This window comes from Panthera tigris, chromosome F3 (genome assembly GCF_018350195.1).
Source record: "Panthera tigris isolate Pti1 chromosome F3, P.tigris_Pti1_mat1.1, whole genome shotgun sequence".
NCBI classification, from domain to species: domain Eukaryota; kingdom Metazoa; phylum Chordata; class Mammalia; order Carnivora; family Felidae; genus Panthera; species Panthera tigris.
In genome coordinates this window covers 44,282,399-44,303,818 of record NC_056678.1, presented here as the reverse complement: position 1 = coordinate 44,303,818, position 21,420 = coordinate 44,282,399, and the positions used below count along the sequence as shown (strand labels likewise).

Genomic DNA, 21,420 nt, shown 5'->3' with positions numbered 1-21,420 from the left:
CCGGTTTCTCCTACCCCTCCAGTTTCCTCCCTGTGGGACTTTGGGGGCATTGACTATGACCAAGCAAGATTCCCTTGGTTGTCGAGGGATGCATTAATTTTATTTTGGCCCAACAGAAATTTACATATCAATCATAATAAAGCTGTTCCTCTTTACAATATATTTTAAAAGGCTGGCAAAAACCTTTTCCTAAGGATAAAATCAGGCATTGAGGGGGGCTCAAAGGCCCAAAGCCAAGGTCTATTCCCTTGCCTTTTTTTTTTTTTCCAGCAACGCCCACACAAATATGTTCCAGCCATGTGGGTGTCCATTTAAAGTCACTAGATTGGTACAAGTTGGCACACACTGGGCTAAGTGTAGCCAAGTGACTCCCATGTATCCCAGTAAAAGCCCTTCATGTGTCATCCCTCACATGACACAGGCACCCATTCCTCCGCCCTGCAGAAACAACACACATGCGGAGCATTTGGAAGCCGCCAGTGAGGACACTGCTTCCATCTGCCCAGCCTTTGGATCAAAACAGGGGCAGTTTCAACCAAGGCTTGAGCAAAACAAGTCAAAAGAGAGAGCTGCCCTGCCCTTTTGGTGCAAATCATAGTTCTTTCCATCTTTTTGGGCGCAGACAAAGGAGAAAAAAAAAAAAAACTTTACCCTTTTTTTTTTTCCTAAAAGCATTTTAACCTTTGTCCATCCTGACCACACATAAGATTCCTTTCCAAAGATTTCCTTTCACAAACCTTCTACAACTTTCCTTTGCATTTAGATTTTGTCCCAAGCCATTCCTCTCCAAACGACCAGTCTCACTTAGGACAAAATTATTTTCTTTTACCTCCAACAAAAATGTATTTCCATTTTTTTTTGTAATTTTTTTTACATAGCTACTTTTACGTACAAAGTTGCTTTCCTTATTTCCATCAGTCTTAACTGCATCTAGCAGAATTTTAACTTTTAGAAACCTTAGTCACCAGTGAAAAATAAGTAGTTACCATTTGTGAACTGTGACTTATGGCAAATTTATGAATCTGTCAAGCACAAAGCGTGTTTACCAACAGACCCAAATAGCCTCAGTTTCTCTACAATAAGAACTGAAAAGCACAAACCTATGTTTAGCAATCAGTGTTTTAGCATTTTATCTCATTAGGTATCCAATGGACTTAATCCCTTGTATTGTGCAAGCAAAACTTTAAAGTTTCAGGCTATCAAAGACTTTGAAAGCTATCTTAACAATTACCCATGAAAACTTGAGATAGAATAAGCCATCATTTTAAGTCATCTTATTGCTAACAAACTGCAACAGAGACAACAGGAACTCATTAACCTTAAGTAAACCCGGTTAATAAAACAAAAACATCACGGCTGCCATGAGTTCCTTGAGGAAGGTCACGCTCTGAATATTTCAGGTGTCAGGGAGCTGCAGGGAGATTTATTTCAGCTACATTTCTCTTGCCTTTGTTTTCTTAATCATTTTCCACCCCGAGGGGGTCCTCTGTTTCTCCCTTTCCTTTCAATCATCTTCTCCACAGTAGTTACCATAATCTTTACTTTCTGGTTTTGTCTCTCCTCATCCCTCTTTACGAATCTTTTGTACCTCCCTGAGCAATTCTGTCCACCTCGCATTCCATCCATCCATCTTCTATAACTTTCTGGAAATATCAGGCCAACTTCTAGTGACAAAATTAACCTTCAGGAGACCTTGCCCCATTGGGTCCTCTGGATCTAGGCCTGAATATTTCCTCATTGGATCCCTAAGCCTCTGTAAGAAATCAGTTGGGGCTTCCTCCTCTTACTGTATCCCAAAAGCCTTACCAACATTCTGCCATCTTGGAGCTGATTCCCTGATTCCTTTGATTATTAGCTCTCTTAAATCCTACATCCTAACCCTGTCCCAAGGTCATTACTGTCCTAATCAGGGTCTACATTGGGAAACTTTTGTTCAGCTGGCTGAACACCCTGGCCAGGAGAATAAGTTTCATATTTAATGCTGGTAACTCTAAACACGTGTCTGTCTTAGTTAAACAACAAACTTGCAAATTAGTTTTTAAACATTGACTATGTTCTACCTGCATCCGCTTAAAAGTCAATCACTTGTTCCCCATTATCAGTTTTTACCTGGGACACCAGTGGGAGAAATCTGAAGTGGGCCACCCAAGTGGGTGCTCTTTGCTCCTTGACATGGAGGGTGGGAGGAGCCAATGGTGTGGGAGGCACCAAGGAGGGTTCGGAATCAGTTATGCAGGCCGCACCCTTAGGTGGTGCCAGAACAGGAGGAGAGGGAGGGGAAGGCAGAAGAGGTGAGGTGCTAGCAGAAGGCAGAGAAAGAAGATTCCCAGTTCTAAACCTTGTCAGCTCAGAGGGAGGAGCAGACGTCCTGGGGTTTTTTGTTTGTTTGGTTTTTGTTTATTTGTTTTTCCAACTGAAGTGGAAATACGGAGTCTATGTCAGACCTGAGAAGACAGGGAATTTCCCCAAAACAAAAGGAAGGAGTTTCGGCAGCTGCTTGGGAGTACTGCTTAAAGACTCCCTCCTAGTGTAGACTAACCACAGACAACTGGCTCTAATTATCATAGTCATTAACCCAGGAAATGAATGAGAGAGACACCCCCACATACAGCTCCTCCAGCAACCTCGGGTTTTTTGGAGGCCTGTTTAGACAATCATCCAATATATCAAGAGGGAGTTTACTAGCCAAACACATTGGGGCAAACACGTTCTGCAAAAGGCCCTCAGTGCTGGATCCTTATGTAGGGCCAGAAAGCCTGGACACGGGGTACCTCAGTCCATTTGCCCTGTTTCTTACAGAAGAGGTCTGTATTAAAATTAGTGTCCCGTTAATCTACTTCATCTCCTAAGGAGTGTTGACCGACCCCAGTATTACAAAAGATCAGTTTTGTGGTTTTTGTTTTGTTTTGTTTTGTTTTTTAGATCTTGCAATCTGAATTGATTCCAGTGGGTTAAAAGGCATCCCAAGGGAGAGTCCTTGGTGACTGAAGAACATCCCGTGTTTCCTCAGTTTCAGAGAGTATAATCCCTTTCCTCCAGTGTACTAGAACTTGTCATTCACATAAAGGGCCCTATAGATCAGTCTTCCTCTGAGCCAAAAAACAGATGGCCCTTTAATTGGGTCTTTAGTCCAAACGAAACAGCAGAATTTGATCATTTTATGTTTGTCCTTATTCCTTGTACAAGGAGTGTCCTCCCAGTACCATAACGTTCACCCCAGCAGACTATCTGGGGGAATCCGAAGAGACCCGCCTCTTTCTGGGTGTCTCTTCCCTTACCCCTAAGCCTGGAGTTTTTGTTCCTCATCCTCCACCAGGCTAGTTCCTGCCCCTGAGTTTCCCTGGGATGCTCAATCCCCCTTAATGGAGGTTTCTTGCACTTTCCAGAACCGACTGCATCTGTCGCCAGCCGTTTCCATTGCGGGAGAATGGAACCATGGGTAGAGACTCCTCATTCCCTTCGTATCTGGGATATGTCTCAGTCACACGCACTCAGTCTCTGAGGATTTCCCAACCCCCAAAGCAGTACTTATTGATGGGGTTTTGGGGTGATGGTGGGTGGCCTGGATCCAATGACCAAGGAAGAATTCTTGAAGACGTCTTTGGTGCACAAAAGTAATTTTATTAAAGCACAGGGATAGGACCCATGGGCAGGAAGAGCTGCACTGGGGTTGTGACAGGTAACTGATTATATACTCTCAGGTTGGGAGGGGATTAGAGACAGTGTAATAAGTCTTTAAGGAATTTTGGAAGCAAGGTTTCCAGGACCTTGAGGGGCTAGCTGCTGTTAGAAAAATCACCATTTATTACCATTTAGTAAAACCTCAGTCATGAGACCCTTCAGGTGTCTATCAGGGGACCATAAGCTTGGAGTATGATTCCCAGCATATATCTTGGGGGGGAGTTGAGATAAAGGAAGTTTCCAAAGGAATTTTTATGTATTAGACTTACAGGACCCTGGGAGGTCAGGATAATGTTGGGCCAAGATTGTCTTTTGCTTCTAACAAAGTGTCATCATCAAGGCAGCTGAGCTCCTAGAAGGACGTCACTGCCTGTTTCAAGGACTTGTCAATGGACTGTAGGCAGTAAGGGGATTTAATTTTTCACTTGCCTTTGTTTCCCACGTCACCATGGCAAGCACTTATACCCCCTCACAGCTTGATGAGGGTGAAATTAGGGCTCCAGGAATCGGAGTCTATAGGTTTCTGGAGATTAGGCTATGGATCAGATAGCCTTTTTCTTGCAGTTTACTAAGTTATCTGTAAACTGAAGGAGACTCCTGTCTTGCATGACTGTGATCTCTATTAATCATTTGCTTCCTTTCCTTTCCCCTGTTCTTGGGCCACCAGGAGTGTCCAAGGAGTATCACACATACTCCACGGGACGGTGGGGGCAGGCCGTGCTGTTAGCCTGTACTTTGCCCTCAGCTTGCCCCATGCTCCCTCATCACTTATATTCCAATTTTCCTACCTTGGTCCATGCACGGAGTCACCAGGTCACTACAATGTCTTTTACCCTTTTCCCAGCATCACTTCTTCTGCCTCCAAAGGTAAAAATTCTCGGGCTCCATGGATCCTGCCAGGGGTCAGGGCCCTCCCACAGAAAGGCCACCCAAACCGGGGTGGGGCACGTCTCCCCTGTCACAGGAGGACCTGGACCCCGTGGGTCCAGGTGAATCCCAGACAGCCCCCAAATATGAGAAATGGGCCTACTCACTCAGTCAAAGGAGGGACACAGAGACTCGGAGCAGAATGAAGTGAGACTTTAATCAACGTTCGTGTAAGAGTGGGTGTCTGATGGGCCCGCACACTTGGGGCAGTTACAGCAGGCAATTTATCTCCTAGCGTGCAACTCCCTTCCCTGATTCCTCATTGGCTGAGTGCTACAGAAGTGATAGTCTTACCCGGAAGTCGCCCATGCCCACGTAAGGCGAAAAGGAGTCTGATTGGAACAAATGTACATTCCTCGAGGTGACGCAGAGACTTCAGTTCTTTTGGCACATGCTCATTGCAAAGCCCGTGAAATGGAGAAGGGAAGCAGAACCAGGAAGTGAAGTGTCTAAGGGTTTGGGACTCCATTGTTGGGGGGGCGGGTCATTCAAGTTTCCAATAGGTTGTAAACCTATTGTTAACTGGACAGCACAGCTTTTATTTGGTACTTCTGAAAACGAATCATTTCACTTCTCACAAGAGATGAGTTTGTCTTTCATAGGCCTTCCCTTGACAAATACACTGCCTAGGTGCTTTTGCTCTTCCCACCGTGTGTTGGGATATCTAATAAAACATTCTCATAATTTATTGTGTTTCCCCTCCCATTGGTGTTTACGTATAATAATGGAACTCTACAGTGTAAAGCCTTCATGGCTCAAAAGGATAAGCCTAATGACAATTAGGTAAATATTTGGAGAACATGGATGAGACTACTCAGGACTAAGGAGTTTGTTTGGGAACTTCTAAATCTACCACTTCCCAGGCATCATGTGCCCAAAAAAGCTGGCCTTGGCTGAGCGATCAGTTAGACTCCAGATGAGCCAGTCCATGAGGAACAAGCTTCCTCATTCATGTAGGAACCCAGGATAGCGGGCTCCTCTGGTTCATCAAAGGGATGATGGTTTCAGAGGCAGAGTGAGACTTAGAAGCAATTTATAGCAGCTTCCTACTTAAGGTTAGGGTCCAAAATCTACTCCAATCCATCTTCCCTACCCCTATCTTGAACTTTATTTTCTTTTAAGAATTTGGGGCGCCTAGGTGGCTCAGTCGGTTAAGCGGCCGACTTCGGCTCAGGTCATGATCTCGCGGTCCGTGAGTTCGAGCCCCACGTCGGGCTCCGTGCTGACAGCTCAGAGCCTGGAGCCTGTTTCAGATTCTGTGCCTCCCTCTCTCTGACCCTCCCCTGTTCATGCTCTGTCTCTCTCTGTCTCAAAAAATAAATGTTAAAAAAAAATTTAAGAAGAATTGTATTAGCCTAACCAAACACAAACCACCTGGGTTGAAATCCCAGTTCTGCTGCTTGTCTCAGGACAGTCCTGAGCAGCTCACCTAATGCCTCTAAGCTTATTTTCTCACTTTAGAATTAGGGAAAATAGCAGTGCCCCCCTTATAGGATTGTTCTGCCCTCCATAATAAGTTTGTGAATGCAAAAGAACTTTCTATGCACAGAGGGATGTGGGAAAATGAATGGTTGTTATCATCTGTAACCTTCCATCTCTTGACTCCCTGACCCTGACAGGTGCCATCCACATTCCAACAGTGTCTTTCGGCCCCAAGGAGATAAACACAACAGCCCTGGCCGAGTTTGGAGAATACATTCGTTCAGGTCAGCCACAAGCTGTGGAAGCCGGGCGGGGGGCGCGCGGGGAGGGGGCAGTAGCCCTGGAGACATGATTCTTTTACAAGGTGATAAAGAGCTTCTTTTGTTACTGACCAGAGGACAGCCAAATTCTGTGGGCCTATTTTGAGTTTATACACCATGGGGAGGAATAGAAGGTCTCCAGGAGTCAGAACAGTGGCAGAGTACAGACCGTAGATTTATTTGGCCTTTGAAGGGGTCCCTGGGTGGCTCAGTCGGTTAAACGTCTGACTCTTGATTTAGGCTCAGGTCATGATCTCACAGTTCATGAGTTCAAGCCCGTGTTGGGCTCTGTGCTGGCAGCGTGGGGCCTGCTTGGGATTCTTTCTTTCTCTCCTTTTGCCTCTGCCCCTCGCTTGCTAGTGCTCTCTCTATTTCTCAAAATAAATAAATATTTTTTAAAAAACCTTATTAGGGCACCTGGGTGGCTCAGTCGGTTGAGAGTCCAACTTCAGCTCAGGTCATGATCTCACGGTTCATGAGTTTGAGCCCCGTGTGGGGCTCTGTGCTGACAGCTCAGAGCCTGGAGCCTGTTTCAGATTCTGTGTCTCCCTCTCTCTGACCCTCCCCTGTTCACGCTCTGTCTCTCCCCGTCTCAAAAATAAATAAAACGTTAAAAAAAAAAATTAAAAAAACAACAACAAAAAAAAAGGCACAGCATAAGAATAAGTAGGACCAGGAATTCCTTCTTCTATGCAAGTTTCCAGAACTATACCCCATGTGCCTCCCACCCCTACCTCCATATACACCTATGTACACACCCCACCTACCCAGGCCCTTTCTTGGATTCTTTACTGCCCCATTTCTGAACTTTGAGTCAGTCAGCAACTTTGTGAGCTGAAGAAAGGATGGGTCAAGAAGAAGAAGAAGGAGACTTGGAACTCCCCACTCCCTGTGTGAAAAGCTCATGGAGAGTAGGGAGACCCTCTTCCTAAATCAAATAAAAAACCAGCTTCTCCAAAGTTGTTGGGGGTGGAAGAGGCTGGCCTAGGTACTTGGCTGCACCCAGTAGTCCCTTCTCTACCACTACCTGTGACCTGAGTAATTGACCTTGAGAACATCCACACCCTCAGGCAGAAGTATGGCTTTACGCCAGGCAGAACAATCTCTCCATATTTGCCATGTACAGTAGGAATATTATTTTTAAAAAAAGGTCTTTCTTCTTTTTTTTTTTTTGATATAAGGGTCGTGTTTGGTCCCAGGTAATTTGGATATCAGAGACTACTATATTTAAAATTTAACTGGGCGCCTGGGTGGCTTAGTCGGTTAGGCGTCTGTCCGACTTTGGATCAGGTCACGGTCTCATAGTTCGTGAGTTCAAGCCCCACGTCGGGCTCTGTGCAGACAGCTCAGAGCCTGGCACCTGCTTCGGATTCTGTGTCTCCCTCTCTCTCTGTCCTTTCCTTGCTTGCTCTCTGTCTCTCTCTCAAAAATAAATAAACATTAAAAATAAATAAATAAATAAATAAATAAATAAATAAAATAAAATAAAATAAAATAAAATAAAATAAAATTACACACCCCTAGCATCTGTATAACCCTGTAGCGTATACTTGACATAACATGTTAGAGATCAGACCAAGTCAGATCTTGATCTTTTAGCTGTCATAATGATGGAATCTTGATGTGCACATTATTACATAGTAGTGGCACATTAAAAGATGAGGAAGAGGAATTTTAGAGATTGTCTCGGCAAATCAGAAATCAGACTGACTTTGTTCCAGAAGGCTTCCTAAAGGACGCTTATGTTTTTTTAAAAAGGGAGGGGCACTTGGGTGGCTCAGTTGGTTAAATGTCCGAGTTCGGCTCAGGTCACGATCTCACAGTTCATGGGTTCAAGCCCCATGTCGGGCTCTGTGCTGACAGCTCAGAGCCTGGAGCCTACTTTGGATTCTGTGTCTCCCTCTCTCTCTGCTCCTCCCCTGCTCTCACTCTGTCACTGTGTCTCTCAAAAATAAGTAAACGTTTTAAAAAAGAATCTTTCTTAAAGGGACAGGGGTGCGCATTTTGTATCAAATGGTAGAAAAACCAAAGGCAATTGTTATATCTGGCTTTCTCTCTCGCTGCTTTTCATCCCTTTCCCTCTAGTCTTTCCTACAGTTTTCAAAACCAGCGTTGTCCAGCATGAAGTCATAGGAGAGTACAGTCACCTGTTCACCGTCCAAGGCTCAGATCCCAGCCTGCAGCCCTACATGCTTCTGGCTCACAGTGATGTGGTGCCTGCCCCTGACGAAGGATGGGAGGTGCCCCCCTTCTCTGGGTTGGAGCGTGATGGCTTTATCCATGGCCGAGGCACACTGGACAACAAGAACTCTGTAATGGTGAAATACTTTGTTCCCTTCGCCTTGGGGCCCTAAGGATTCGCCCAGGATGGTGAAGCTCTCACCTGACCCCTGGGAGGCAGGAGGTTATGGTAGAAAAAACCTTAGCTCCAGGAGACTTGGGTTCTAGCCATCACTTCTCTCGGTCTTGATTTCTCAACTGGGAAATAAGGGCTAGAGTAGGTGATCTCCAGGGATCCTTGTAGCTCTGACAGCGACACATTTATCCTTTTCTCCAGGTGGTAAATGTTTTACGCAGAGCCACGCTTCCTCACATCGCATCCCCCGGGACCACTTGAGCTTGTTCTCTTTAAAGACAGTCTGTCTGATCGCACCAGTCCTGATGCAGGCAGCTGACTGTCGCCAATGCCCTGATACTCCTTCTTCCATTGTGCTTCTATCCCCCAGGCAATCCTGCAGGCCCTGGAGCTCCTGCTGCTCAGAAACTACATCCCCCGAAGATCTTTCTTCATTGCTCTGGGCCACGATGAGGAGGTAGAGCCTCCTTACCCCATAAACTATCTCTAGGACCCCTGTTTGGAGTGGGGGGGGGAGGGTGTTTAACTCTAGTCCAGCTTGCTTCCCAGCTGCAGGGCCTCCAGAATATGGTGTGGTGGTTTGCCACCTTCTCTAGGTATCTGTGTGCCAAAACTGTCTAAATCCCTTGACCAAGATGCAGATTCCCAGGCCCTGTGACACAGATTTGAATTTGTTGTTACAAGACTTTATATTTTTTAGAGCAGTTTTAGGTTCACAGCAAAAATGAGAAGGTTGACAGATTTCCTTTATACCGCCTACCCACACACATGCACAGCCCCCGCCATAATCAACGTTCCCACCAGAGTGGTATTTGTGACAGTTGATGAACCTACATTGACAACTCGTAATTACCCAAAGGCCTAGTTTACACTGAGGTTCACCCTTGGTGTACATTCTGTTGGTTTGGACAATTGTATAATGACACGTATCCACCATTTATAGTCTCTTACAGAGTAGTTTCACTGCCCTAAAAATCCTCTGTGCTCCACCTCTCCATCCCTCTCTCCCTCCCCCAACCCATGGAAACCACTGATCTTTTTAGTGTCTCCATAGTTTTGCCTTTTCCAGAATGTCGTACAGTTGGACTCATACAGTATGTAGCCTTTTAAGGTTGCCTCCTTTCATTTAGTGATACTCCTAGATCTGAATTTCTAACAGACTCCCCGGTAATATCTGAGGCGGGCAGGTGTTCCATCAGTGACACCTGAGAAACACTGGTGTGCTAGAAAGAGAACCAACAGGGAGCAAGGGATCAATGTTTTATTTCCAGTGATGTCAGTTACTTTGACCTTGGGCCAGTCACCTTGTTCTGTGGGTCCCAGTCTCCTCGTTTGTGAAACGAGGGCAATTTGGCCCTTTCAGCTGTGACATTCCAAGATTCTGTGAAGCAGGGTTGTGTAAGGCCCTTGCCCTCCCTCTCCCCCACCCCAAGAAGGAGACTGGGAAGGGAGGTTCTGGAGTCCCTAGCAATGCTGAATGGGTCTTCATTAGCTGTTGGAGGTCTGGCTGAGGAGCACTGTGGGTGTGGGTTCGATGTCTACAGATCTCAGGCCACGATGGGGCTCAGAAGATTTCAGCCCTGCTACAGGCAAGGGGTGTCCAGCTGGCCTTCATTGTGGACGAGGGTAACTTCATCTTGGATGGTTTCATTCCCAACCTCAAGAAGCCCTTTGCCATGTGAGTAAAGTACCCCATCCCCCCTGCCCCCACCTTGGAAGGTGTCCTCATCCCATTTCAGATGACTCCAGCCTGGTGTCTGTGGGCCATACTAAGACAACTCTTTCTTTTACCCCTCTTGCCCTGATCTTCAACCAGTTCTGGGCTCCCCCTTCTCTTTCTCCTCTATTGTAGATTGTTTACAGCAGCATGAAGCCAACCTCCTAGCCCTCTAAACCACTGGTCCCATGGGATAATTCAAGGGGGGAGGAAGTCGGGAGGGCCCTCTCTGATCCTCTCCTACAGCATTGCAGTCACAGAGAAGGGTGCAATTAATCTCATGCTGCAAGTAAACATGACTCCAGGCCACTCTTCAGCTCCTCCAAAGGAGACGAGCATTGGCATCCTCGCAGCCGCCGTCAGCCGGTAAGCAACACCTGCCTCTGCCCCCTTGCCAGACTCCGGTTGGAAGACTTGGCGCTCTCCCACTTTGAGTTTGAAGGGGCTGAGCTGCCTGGCCTGAAGCTGGGCTGAGAAGCCATGACGGGGCCACAGAGAGGACAGAGCCAACAGTACCCAGGCGGGGGCTAGAGATCAGAAGAGGGTTTATCCATATTGCAGGCGAGAGCTGGCCAATAAAAGCTAGGTCAGGACACGAGGGCTGCAGGCCGCAGGTGAGCATTTCAGGGTCTCACCTCTGGCTGGGTTTTCTTAGCAAAGTGGGAAGATCTGTATTAAGTCAGTGAAATATGTAACCGATTATCTAGCAGTGTTTAAGGCTTTGTGCCCAGTGATGGGCATACAATGGTGGAAAAAACAGACAGTCCCTTTCCAGAAGGAACTCACAGTTTGCAGCAGAGACTGATAATTGTGCTACAGTGTGGTAGGTGACATGACAGTGGGGGTGCCTCCCTGGACTTGGTAGACAGGGGCAGCTTCTTCCGATGGACTAGAGGTGGTTCCATCTGTGCTTGGAGATCTCCAAACGGGTGGGTCGGTGGAGGTGATAGGAAGGTGAATGAGAGACATCCTCACCAGGCCTGTTGAAAAATCCTGTCTCCCTCCTTCTCTTCAGACCCCTGACCTTTGACTGGGGTTGGGGAAGTCTTGAGAACCCCATTCTCTTCTAGACTGGAGCAGACACCAATGCCGAACATGTTTGGAAGCGGACTACTGAAAATGACATTGCAGGAACTGGCACATGAGGTGGGAGAAGGAGTCTCACACGCTCCTGGTCAGCTGTGGAAGGGGAAGAAAGGGTGGCAGAGGAGTAGCTTCTAGAGTAAGAGAAGGGCCCACTGCTGACCAGGGCTCTGCACATGCTCACCTGTTTTCAGCCAGAGGCTGAGCCAAGGCTTAAAGATCTGGCTTGGTCCCAGGGCTTTAGTGCTTCTCTGAGACCCTGAGACCTGCCACAACCAGGCACCCTTTGGGAACTGGTTCCCACCCATCCTGGAGGCTACCACTGAGGGCCCTCAAGGCAGATATAAAGCAGGGAGAGACCCAGGCCTCAGGTACAGTGACCCTGGTAGGCTGACGCCTCTGAGATCCCGCTGACCTGGTTCTTTCCCTTGCAGTTTCCCTTCCCTACCAATATAATCTTGAGCAACCTGTGGCTATTTGGGCCCCTTGTAAGCAGGTAAAGTTTTCTCTTTCCTTCTCGCTCATCCTCCCCTCCCACCAGACCTACCCAGTCCCCACTCCTTGGCTTAACTGGGCTTGACTAATCATCCCTTAGCCACCAGATGCTACATCTAGTTCACATACAGGATGTCCCTCTTAGTCTTAAAGATCTCCAAGATTCAGGAAACTGGGTGCTCTTCAACCTGTTTTTTCTTCACATTAGATGGTTTTCCTATTGTCTGATCTTTGTCCTTTTGCTTTAGGTTAATAGAGAGGAATTACATAACCAATGCACTGGTCAGGACCACCACGGCGCTCACCATGTTCAATGCAGGAGTCAAGGTAACATCTCCTGGATCCTCCCCTATACCTTTTCTTCACTGCCCACCCAGCCCTCTACCCTTTGGCTTTATCTCCTGTCTCCTTCTTCCTTCTCGGATTACAGTTTGAATAGTAGGAAGGCCCAATGCTGAATTGTACAATGATATCAGTTGGGTAAGCCACAAGAGCAGGTGTTCTAGCTGCGGTCCATAAACCCTCTGAAATTGCCAGGTTTTATATATGTGTATTTCGAGGGGTGTCCGTGGCCCCTCTCAGGTTCCTTGGGTCCGTACCCCTTCAAAAGCAACCATTACACTAGTATGAAGGAGGGTGGTTTGGGAGTTAATTTTTGTGAACTATACTCATTCAACGTGATATATATTTACCTAGCATGTTGGTCATGTAGACTAAATATTCTAACATGTATACCATCAAGGCTCTTTTGATTGTTCTTCATCATACTTTGGAAGATTTATCCACCTAACAAATTTAATGAATGACTAATGTCTTTTCCCCTAGTGTTACCCTGTGTTGAAAGAGAGAAAGTCACCTGCCATTTATAAAATCTATGATAACATTCGTGATATATACAACACATAATATGTATACATTGTCATTTCCCAAAATACACTAAATAATGGGTAACCTTAGCAAACATAAATTCTATAAAGTTTACTCTCACAGTAATAAGTTTTGAGTGATTGTTTTTTTCCAAGAACTACTTTTTGGCAAACTGGTCTACTTCCATTTAGATTAGCCACTAAGGGGCATCTCTGTTTAAAGGAAGAAGCCATGGAGTGCCTGGGTGGCTCAGTCAGTCGAGTGTCCAACTCTTGATCTCAGCTCAGGTCTTGATCTCAGGGTTGTGAGTTCAAGGTCCACATTGGGCTCTGTGCGGGGTATGAAGCCTGTGAAAGAAGGAAAGGGAGGGAGGGAGAGACAGAAGGAAGGAGGGACGAAGGAAGTCACAGCCACACTGGTTAGCCTGGGCCGAGGCCTTTCCGAGAACTTGAGAGAAGTGACACCCTTCCAGTTACTACCAGTACCACCAGCACAACGTTAAGGAGTGCCATTCACCTTGCACACAGTGTGGCCTTGCGGAGCTCTGGTAATCTGGGGCCCAGGCTGAGCCTGGCACCCCAGTGAATTCCTGGCATGACTGACTGAAGTGTCCAGTGCGTCGGCCAGACCCGAGCTGTCTTCAGCTGCCTTAAAGTGTTCACCGGAATAACAGTACTGTGTCCTTGCATTTGAATCCCACTTTATCTGTCCAGAATCCTTTCATATTTGTTACTCTATTTGATCCTTTTCACAGCTCTCCTAGTACTATTGTTCCAATCGCCATTTGGGAAACAGAGGCACCAACAGGTTATAATTATTCAAAATCACACAGGTGCTTTATAACAGCCCAGTTCTTCTGTCCCTAGTCTGGTGCTGTTTTGCACCAAACCAGTGCAAAGAAAGATTCAGAGTCGAGGCATCTGTTCTCTCATGGCCCCTGAGGAAAAAATCCACTCTCTTCTCCAATTAGACCTGTGTTCTTCCTGGTCAGGCAGAGAACGGAGTCAAATTTTGCAATTAGACATGGGAAACCACCCTCATCGTCCCCTTCGGGGAGCAAACACACCATGACTGGCCTGCAGAGGCCCTGGGTGCCCTGTCCTGAGTAAGCTGTAACTGCTGCGGGAATGTCCTGGGTGCCCTGGGAAAGACAGCGTATGCACGAGACTGCCAGTGTGGCGCTGCACGGGGCCAAAAGAGACATGTCCGGGTGGTCACAGAGAAAACGGTCTTGCTCTGAGCAGCATTCCAGGCCCAAGACCCCCCCTCCAGGCCCAAGAAGCATGGAGATCTGACCTAACACAGAAACACATCTCTAGCTCTGAACATTACCACTTGTCAAGGGCCCAGAAGAGACAAGGGGCTGGCCAAACCGTAAGCCCTGGACCTTTCAATCAAGTCAGCTTCCTTTTTCTCTACTGGGGATGGTTGGCCCTTCCGGGCAGGGAGCACGGGTGGCTCAGCCCAGGGTTTGTGGTTCCCTCTCCAGGTGAATGTCATCCCCCCGGTGGCCCAGGCCATAATCAACTTCCGGGTTGACCCTGCACAGACAGTCCAGGAGGTACGTAACCTGTGTTTCCAACAACTGGCTCAGTGTCAGGGAGGTGTGGTCCTCTGGATTTGGGTTTAGCTGCAATCCCAGGGCCGGCCCACCTGCTTTTGTTGACTTGTTCAATAACATCGCAATTTTCGAAGGCTTCTGGGTAGCTGGCTAGGAATAGGAGACCTCTGGTACAGGGAGCCTGGGGGCGGGAGATGATTCCTGATAAATGGTGACAACTGCGTGTGGCACTGTCCTAAGGGTACACGTGCTCATTGAATGCCCACCGCCCACTATGAGGTAGGAATTGTATCATCCTTCTTTAACAGGGAAACTGAGGCACAGATCAAAAAGACAGGTAAGTGGGCACCTAGGCGGCTTAGTGAGTGAAGCATCTGGCTTCGGCTCAGGTCGTGATCTCACGGTTTGTGAGTTTGACTCCACGTCGGGTGAGCTCCAGCCCCGCTTGGGGTGAGCATGAGCCCCATTTCTCTTTCTTCCTCTCTCTCTCTCTCTCTCTCTCTCTCTCTCTCTCTCTCTCTCTCTGCCCCTCACTCACTTGCACCCTCTCTCTCTCTCAAAAACAAAACAAGACAAACAACAGCAGGTGAGTGACTTGCCCAGGATTGCACATCTAGCAGGCTAGTTCCAGAACCGCCATACCGGATGACGATTAAAACAATTAGGGGTGAACAGCCGAAGGACCAGTGCAAGGAAGGGAACTGTCACTACCTCTGAGGGTCAAGAGAGGCTTTTCTGATGGAGAAACTTGAGCTGCAATGGAAAGGACAAACAGCACCTTGTAGAAGCCAGGCGTTCAGAGTCAGGCTAAAATAACATAAGGCTAAAGAGGAGGACCGACCGGGCAAAAGGGGCAGGTGGTGAAAACGGAGTTGTAGCGTGGGGGTCAGGGCCTTGCATACCTTGCTGAGGATTTGGGGCTCTGATTGGCGGACAGAGGGAACCGTTAGAGGTCTTCCAACAGGGCCGTGATGTCCCCAGCTGTGCTTTTAGGAAGCTGGTGCTGGTGGCAATGCAGAGGAAGTGTCAGAATAAGAAGAGGTGTTTGGGAAGCTGTTACAGCCTCTCAGGCAGTGGACTGGGCCCGGGTGATGGGGCGGAGAAGGGCACTTGCCAGGGACGTGGGAGATGGGGTCAGCAGAATGCGGTGCGTCCCAGGCACGGGGAGACAGAAAGGCAGGATGGCTCCAAGGTTTGTGACCTGGGTGGCTGGCCAGGTGCCGATGCCTTTAACCAAGATCAAGAGTGTAGGAAGCAGAACAAGTTCACAGAGAAACGTAATGGTCGAGAAGTTTGAGAAGCTTATAAATTATAAATAGGCAATTATAAATACCTCGGGTTTGGAGAGCGAATGAACAAGAGATACAGGCTGGAGTGTTATTAACATAAATGAAACCTCTGGAGTCAATCAAATCCCACAGGAAGGATGTGTAAAATTAGAAGTAAAGAGGATTGAGGGCAGAGCCTCGCAATGGCCTGCAACAAACACCAAATTAAAAACTATTAAAATCAGTGTGTAATTGCGAGCTGTGCCCTGACGCAGAGGGCCCAGGTGCTAGTGGAGAACCAAACGGAGAACCAGACGTGGCATGGGGGTGGGCAAGCCTTCCCCGGGGAAGCGGCATTTGAGCTGAAAGATAAAGGGTGAGTAGACATTATTCGGAATGTTTGTCATCTTCAGGAGAGGCTAGCTTATTTAAAAGGCAGGTTAAGCTAAAAAAAAAAAAAAAAAAAAAAGAGTTCAAAAGGTAAATCTAATCCTTCAAAAAATGACCTCAAGAGGCAACCCAACAACTCTCAAATGAATGATATGTTCCAGAATTCAGCAGGGGCAGGGGCAGGTGGTGTTCCCTGAGTCTCTGGTGCGGATCCTCGAGGCGCAGCCCCCCTTAGATTTCGTGGTCCTTTCTCCCTAAGTTCTTCACCCTGAGGGTTTTGTTTGTCCTCACGCAGGGTGGGAGGCACACCCCTCAGTGCGGGGGGGGTGGGGGCAATGGACTGATGGCCTGCCCAGAGTCACCCAGCATTCGGGGGAAGCTGGGACCGGTGTGAGCCCTGGGCTCTGCTGCTTTTCATCAAGTGCCAACCTTTGTCCTCTCCCTGGAGGATCACGGGGCCAGGAAATCACTGAATTCCCCCTATTGAACTTCTTTCAACCAGTTTTTTTCCAGCCTCGTTCCAACTCCATGCCCTTTCCAAGGGCTGTTTTCCACCAGCTGGGGTTTTCGTCTCCCCAGATTCTGGCACTCTTCCCTCCTCTCTGTTCCCGTGCCATAGTGCCCTTCCCCAATCTATCTCATGAAATCCCTGGAATCCCTGGACCCAGCCTGCCCACCTGCCCCAGTGAGGAATGAATGGAAAGTCTCCCATCATACTGAAAGCACACAGCACCCTTTTGTTCTGGTCCTTTCTCTCCCTCATGCCCTGGTGCCATGCATCGGGTTCTGTCCTCAGACACCATGCTGGTCCGAGGGCCAAGGGTGCAGGGCCTAGGACTGGATCTGGCAGGAGCACAAACAGTTCCCAGAACCCTCTTCCTCCACCTGTAACTGGGTTCTCCCATGTTGTGGCTGTAAATAGGTCCCTGGCATCTGTCTATGAGGAACGGTCTTCAGAAATGTGCCAGGCTACCCTGTAGAAGGTTTGTGCTGAATGGGCCTCAAGGAGAAAAATAAGGCTACTGGGAGATGTTTCAGGAAGCCCCCACTTAAAGGAGAGTTTGGGAATATGGTACCTTGGATGATAATGAGTTTCTCAGAGGGTGGATGTCTACCTATCTAGAGTGTGGTAGAAAAGATTCTTTGCTTTCTTCATTTCTTCACCAAGTGTTTATTGAGTGGCTGCTATGGTTTAAACACCCGGGGAAATGGTGAGCAAGATGGCCAAGATTCCCATTCTGGTGGCACTACGCTCTAGTGGGGAAGGGACAGCAATAAGCAAGTAATCAAATACCTTAAGAGGTTAAGTACCATAAAGAAAATCATGTGGTGATGGGTCCCAAAGCGATTGTGAAGTGGGGGTAGAACAGAGAGTCAGTCCTCCAAGGCGACATTTACCCTGACACCTGAGATAGAGCAAAAACCTGGGAATGGCAACCAGGCAGCAGGGGCACAGAAGCCATTCAGGGGCGCCTGGGTGGCTCAGTGGGTAAAGCAGCCAATTCTTGATTTCGGTTCAAGTCATGATCTCACAGTTCCTGGAATTGAGCCCTGTGTCAGGCTCTGCATGGGGCTCCATAGCCTGCTGGGGATTCTCTCTCTCTCTCTCTCTCTCTCTCTCTCTCTCTCTCTCTCTCTCTTCTCCTCCCCTACTATGCGCTCACATGCACACATGCTCTCTCTCTCAAAGTAAATACACACACACAAAAAAGAGGGGCGCCTGGGTGACTCAGTCATTAGGCAACCAACTTTGGCTCAGGTCATGATCTCACAGCTGGTGAGTTCAAGCTCCCATCCGGCTCTCTGCTGTCAGTGCAGAGCCCTCTTCAGGTCCCCCATCCACCTCTCTCTCTGCCCCTCCCTCACTCCAGCTCTCTCTCTCTCTCCCTCTGTCTCTCAAAAATAAATAAACATGAAAAAAAAGAAGACATTCATAACCAAGTTGCTCAAAGGCAGAATGGATTGTAACTCGTGATGGTGCACTTACTGCCATGGAAGAATTCAAGCACAGGCTGGATGGTAATCTCGTGGGTGCCAGTGAGAGGCCTCGCCTTACAGCAAGATGGAGGCTGGACTTGCTAAGTCTAACTCTAGAGCCCTTACCAAGGTGTTGATATCCCTTGTCCTTGCCTTCAACAAACTTATCATTCCCTTGAGGGGAAAACATATCTACACGTAAAACAGAGGGAACACGTGATGGCGTGGGAATGTGCGGTAAGGGCTGTAGGAGCTCAGAGAAATGAGAGACCAATGTGCCTTAAAGTAACCTTCGAGGTCCCTCTTACCACCGGCGGGTCCCTCCTCTTAGTCCCATCCTTGTGCCCCTGATTATTGCCCAGGCTGGCCCCTCTATCCTAAACAAATAGCAGCTAGCATATATTGAGTGCTTACTGTGTGCCAGGAACGGGCCCAAGCACATCACGTAGGTTAATTCCAGTGGTGGTCACAACCACCTTACCAGGTAGGTGTTCCTGTTATCCTGACGTTAACAGGTGAGCGTGCAGATGGCACAGAGGTTAAGCAGTTAGCCCCAGGTCACACGACTATAAGTGGCTGTCCGTGGCACGAAGTGTGGTGTCACTGCTCAATTTTTGTGCATGCCCCTCTCCAGGCTCAGACTGTCCCTGCTTCTTCTCCATCAGTTTCATATCCTCTCCGCAAATTCTGGATTCTTAAAATCCATACCACTAAGGAATCCATCCTCCTGGGCCGCCTGGCTGGCTCAGTCAGAAGACCGTGCAACCATTGATCTCAGGGTCGTAGGTTAGAGCCCCACATCGGGTATAGAGATTACTTAAAAAAATAAACAAACTTTAAAGAAAGAAAGAACACCATCCTCTTTCTGGCCCTCCTTCCGATCACCTCGACCTCTATGTGCTTTGGAGACAGTAAATCATCACCCTTGTGAAGTCAGAGACCAGATTCAGATACCCAGCCCAGTGATACTCACTGTATAACCCTGAACAAGTTACTTCATGAGATAACTCCAACTATTTTTTTTTTTTTGGGCTCATATCTTTTAAATTTCTGGTATCCAGCATTCATCACATGCTTTTATGCTCCTGACCAGAAACACAGAAACACGAAATGAGGTAGACATAGCCCCTCCTCTTATGTCAGGACCTGGCCTAGCACTTAGTAGGAAACTTGGTCTCTTGTGGCCTCTCACTGAGGGGTGCTCCCATGTGTGCCCTCTTCCATTTCTGGGGGCAGGAATCTTCAAGTAATTTGGGACAGGGGGCAGCAGGCACAGTCCTAACCCACCTTACAGGGGATGACTGGGAGCCTCCCAGTTGGTTGAGGATATATCAAAACTAGGCATTAATTCTTATATTAGAGAATTTCAGACAGAAGCGTAGAGCGAAAATGAGCTCAGATAAATGAGTTGTCCCTCCTCCTTCCAACTAATCCAACAGCAGGGAATTGGGGTTGGCTCAATGGTGGTTTCTAAGCCAGAAATAGGAACCTTCATTTCCTTTCCAGACTCAGCTCCTAGCATACTTCTAGGGGACACTGACCTAAAAAGGAGTACCCTTGAGATAATGTCCCCCGTGCAGGTGATCCTCAGCTATGGGACACCCCCCTTTCTAGGACAGAAGCAGTTCTAAAGCAATTGCTGATCAAATGAGTTGAGGCTAGTGCTGGGGCTTTCCCTGTGTGGTGGGGTGGGCTTGGGGACCACCCTAAACCAGCCTCCTGGTCCATTCCCACAAGGCTCAGGTCACATGGAGCTGGGGTCTGGTCTACGTCCTGCCTGAGACCAGGACCTGTGCTGGATTCAGCTCTCGTTGTTTCAGACTGAATTCTCTAGGAGCTTCCTCAGGTTCCTTCCTGAGGAAAGGAAGCAAAGAGAGAGCTTGAATACCAGTCCCCCAACTCCTGACTTTTTGTCTGTGTTGAGCTCATCTTCCTGGCTCCAGTGCAGTTAGTTACAAACAGGAAGCAGGGATGCCCAAAGAGGAGAAAGAAAAGTGTGTGACCTTTTCCTCAACTGTCTGTGGCTCCCAGGTTGAATGAGGTCATCACATCTATCACCCTTGCCTCAAGATGGTTGAGTTCCCCTTTCTGCTGTCTCTTCTACATTCCACCCGGCCCATGACTCATGGCCCAAGAGGAAGGACACACAATTTACTGATTTCCAATTCTCTGCCTGCCTCATGGCTGTAAGGCAAGCCTCCTGAACATTTAACCTAAATCTACCATGCTGTAGATTTCTTTCCAAGAAGACCCAATTCTTCTATCTCCTACTGCCAATCAGCTGAAATTGAGGTCCCGGTGCTAAAATGAGCTCCTCTGTAAGCTCCAAAGTCCTGCCTTGCTGGAGACAAAGCAGGACTATTTCGATTCATATGGTACTTGCACGGCAGATAGTAAGAACTCAAACCCCCATTTGTTTGCTCCCTCAAGGTCCTAGAACTCGTCAAGAACATTGTGGCTGACAACAGGGTCCAGTTCCACGTGTTGAGTGCCATTGACCCCCTACCTGTCAGCCCCTCTGACCATCAGGCCTTGGGCTACCAGCTGCTCCGCCAGACCATACGGTCTGTCTTCCCGGAAGTCAACATTGTTGCCCCAGGTAATGACTTCATCATCTGTGACCACAGGGAGGCAGGGGCTGGAACTGTTTCCTATCTAATGTCTACTGCCCCACCTCCACCCCAGCTGTTCAGCCTGGAAACATCTGGCTGCTTCCCCTCGTGATGGGACTGGAACTGTATTTTCCTCTTGGAGTGGAAGTCAGAAAGCAAACAGGAAAAGAGCAGAAACAATAAATTAGATCAGTCATGCCCGGGTCCTGGCTTCACCTAGGCCAGCCACTCTGGCATGGAGGAGAGGATCAGCCCAGACCCCACCCCCACCCCCACCCCCACCCCCACCTTACTCCTTGAGGAGCCACAGAAGAGGCCAAGTTTCCCCCAGGCTGGTTCTGATCTATGCAAGGATAATAGCTCAGCAACAGACCTCAGAATCTGCAGCCCAGAAATGCCTCCCCACCTCTACCATTTGCATTAACCCCCTTCACCTCTCCCAGCCCAGACAGCAGTGCCTCTATGCCCTTTCCCTGGTCTTCCAGCATACCTTCCATACCTATACTGGGTAGATGGTGGCTCTCCAATTTAACAGTGGAAGAGGGTTACCTAGGCCACTTATTACAGTGAAGGGTTAGGGCTCCCAAAGATTCAGCCTAACCAAATCTGGAGAGGACACTGGAGTCTGCCTTTTTAACATCCCTCAGGAGATTCTGAGACCAGATGATGGCTGACCACAGTTTGAGGATCTCTGGTCTGCAATGTGAGGATGGCCCATAATGCTAAGACCTGTGTCCAGTTTTG

At 48.0% G+C, this 21,420-nt stretch overlaps 1 protein-coding gene across 1 annotated transcript in view; it reads left to right on the top strand.

The window, feature by feature from the left end:
- Nucleotides 1-21,420, top strand: part of PM20D1 (peptidase M20 domain containing 1) — a 30,305-nt gene that overhangs the window by 5,503 nt on the left and 3,382 nt on the right. The window contains exons 2-11 of the mRNA XM_007077139.3: nt 6,228-6,314; nt 8,436-8,668; nt 9,077-9,163; nt 10,251-10,384; nt 10,670-10,789; nt 11,494-11,569; nt 11,941-12,002; nt 12,250-12,328; nt 14,358-14,429; nt 20,495-20,663. Of these exons, the coding sequence (XP_007077201.1) occupies nt 6,228-6,314; nt 8,436-8,668; nt 9,077-9,163; nt 10,251-10,384; nt 10,670-10,789; nt 11,494-11,569; nt 11,941-12,002; nt 12,250-12,328; nt 14,358-14,429; nt 20,495-20,663 (1,119 nt within the window). The remainder of the gene's footprint in view (nt 1-6,227; nt 6,315-8,435; nt 8,669-9,076; nt 9,164-10,250; nt 10,385-10,669; nt 10,790-11,493; nt 11,570-11,940; nt 12,003-12,249; nt 12,329-14,357; nt 14,430-20,494; nt 20,664-21,420) is intronic.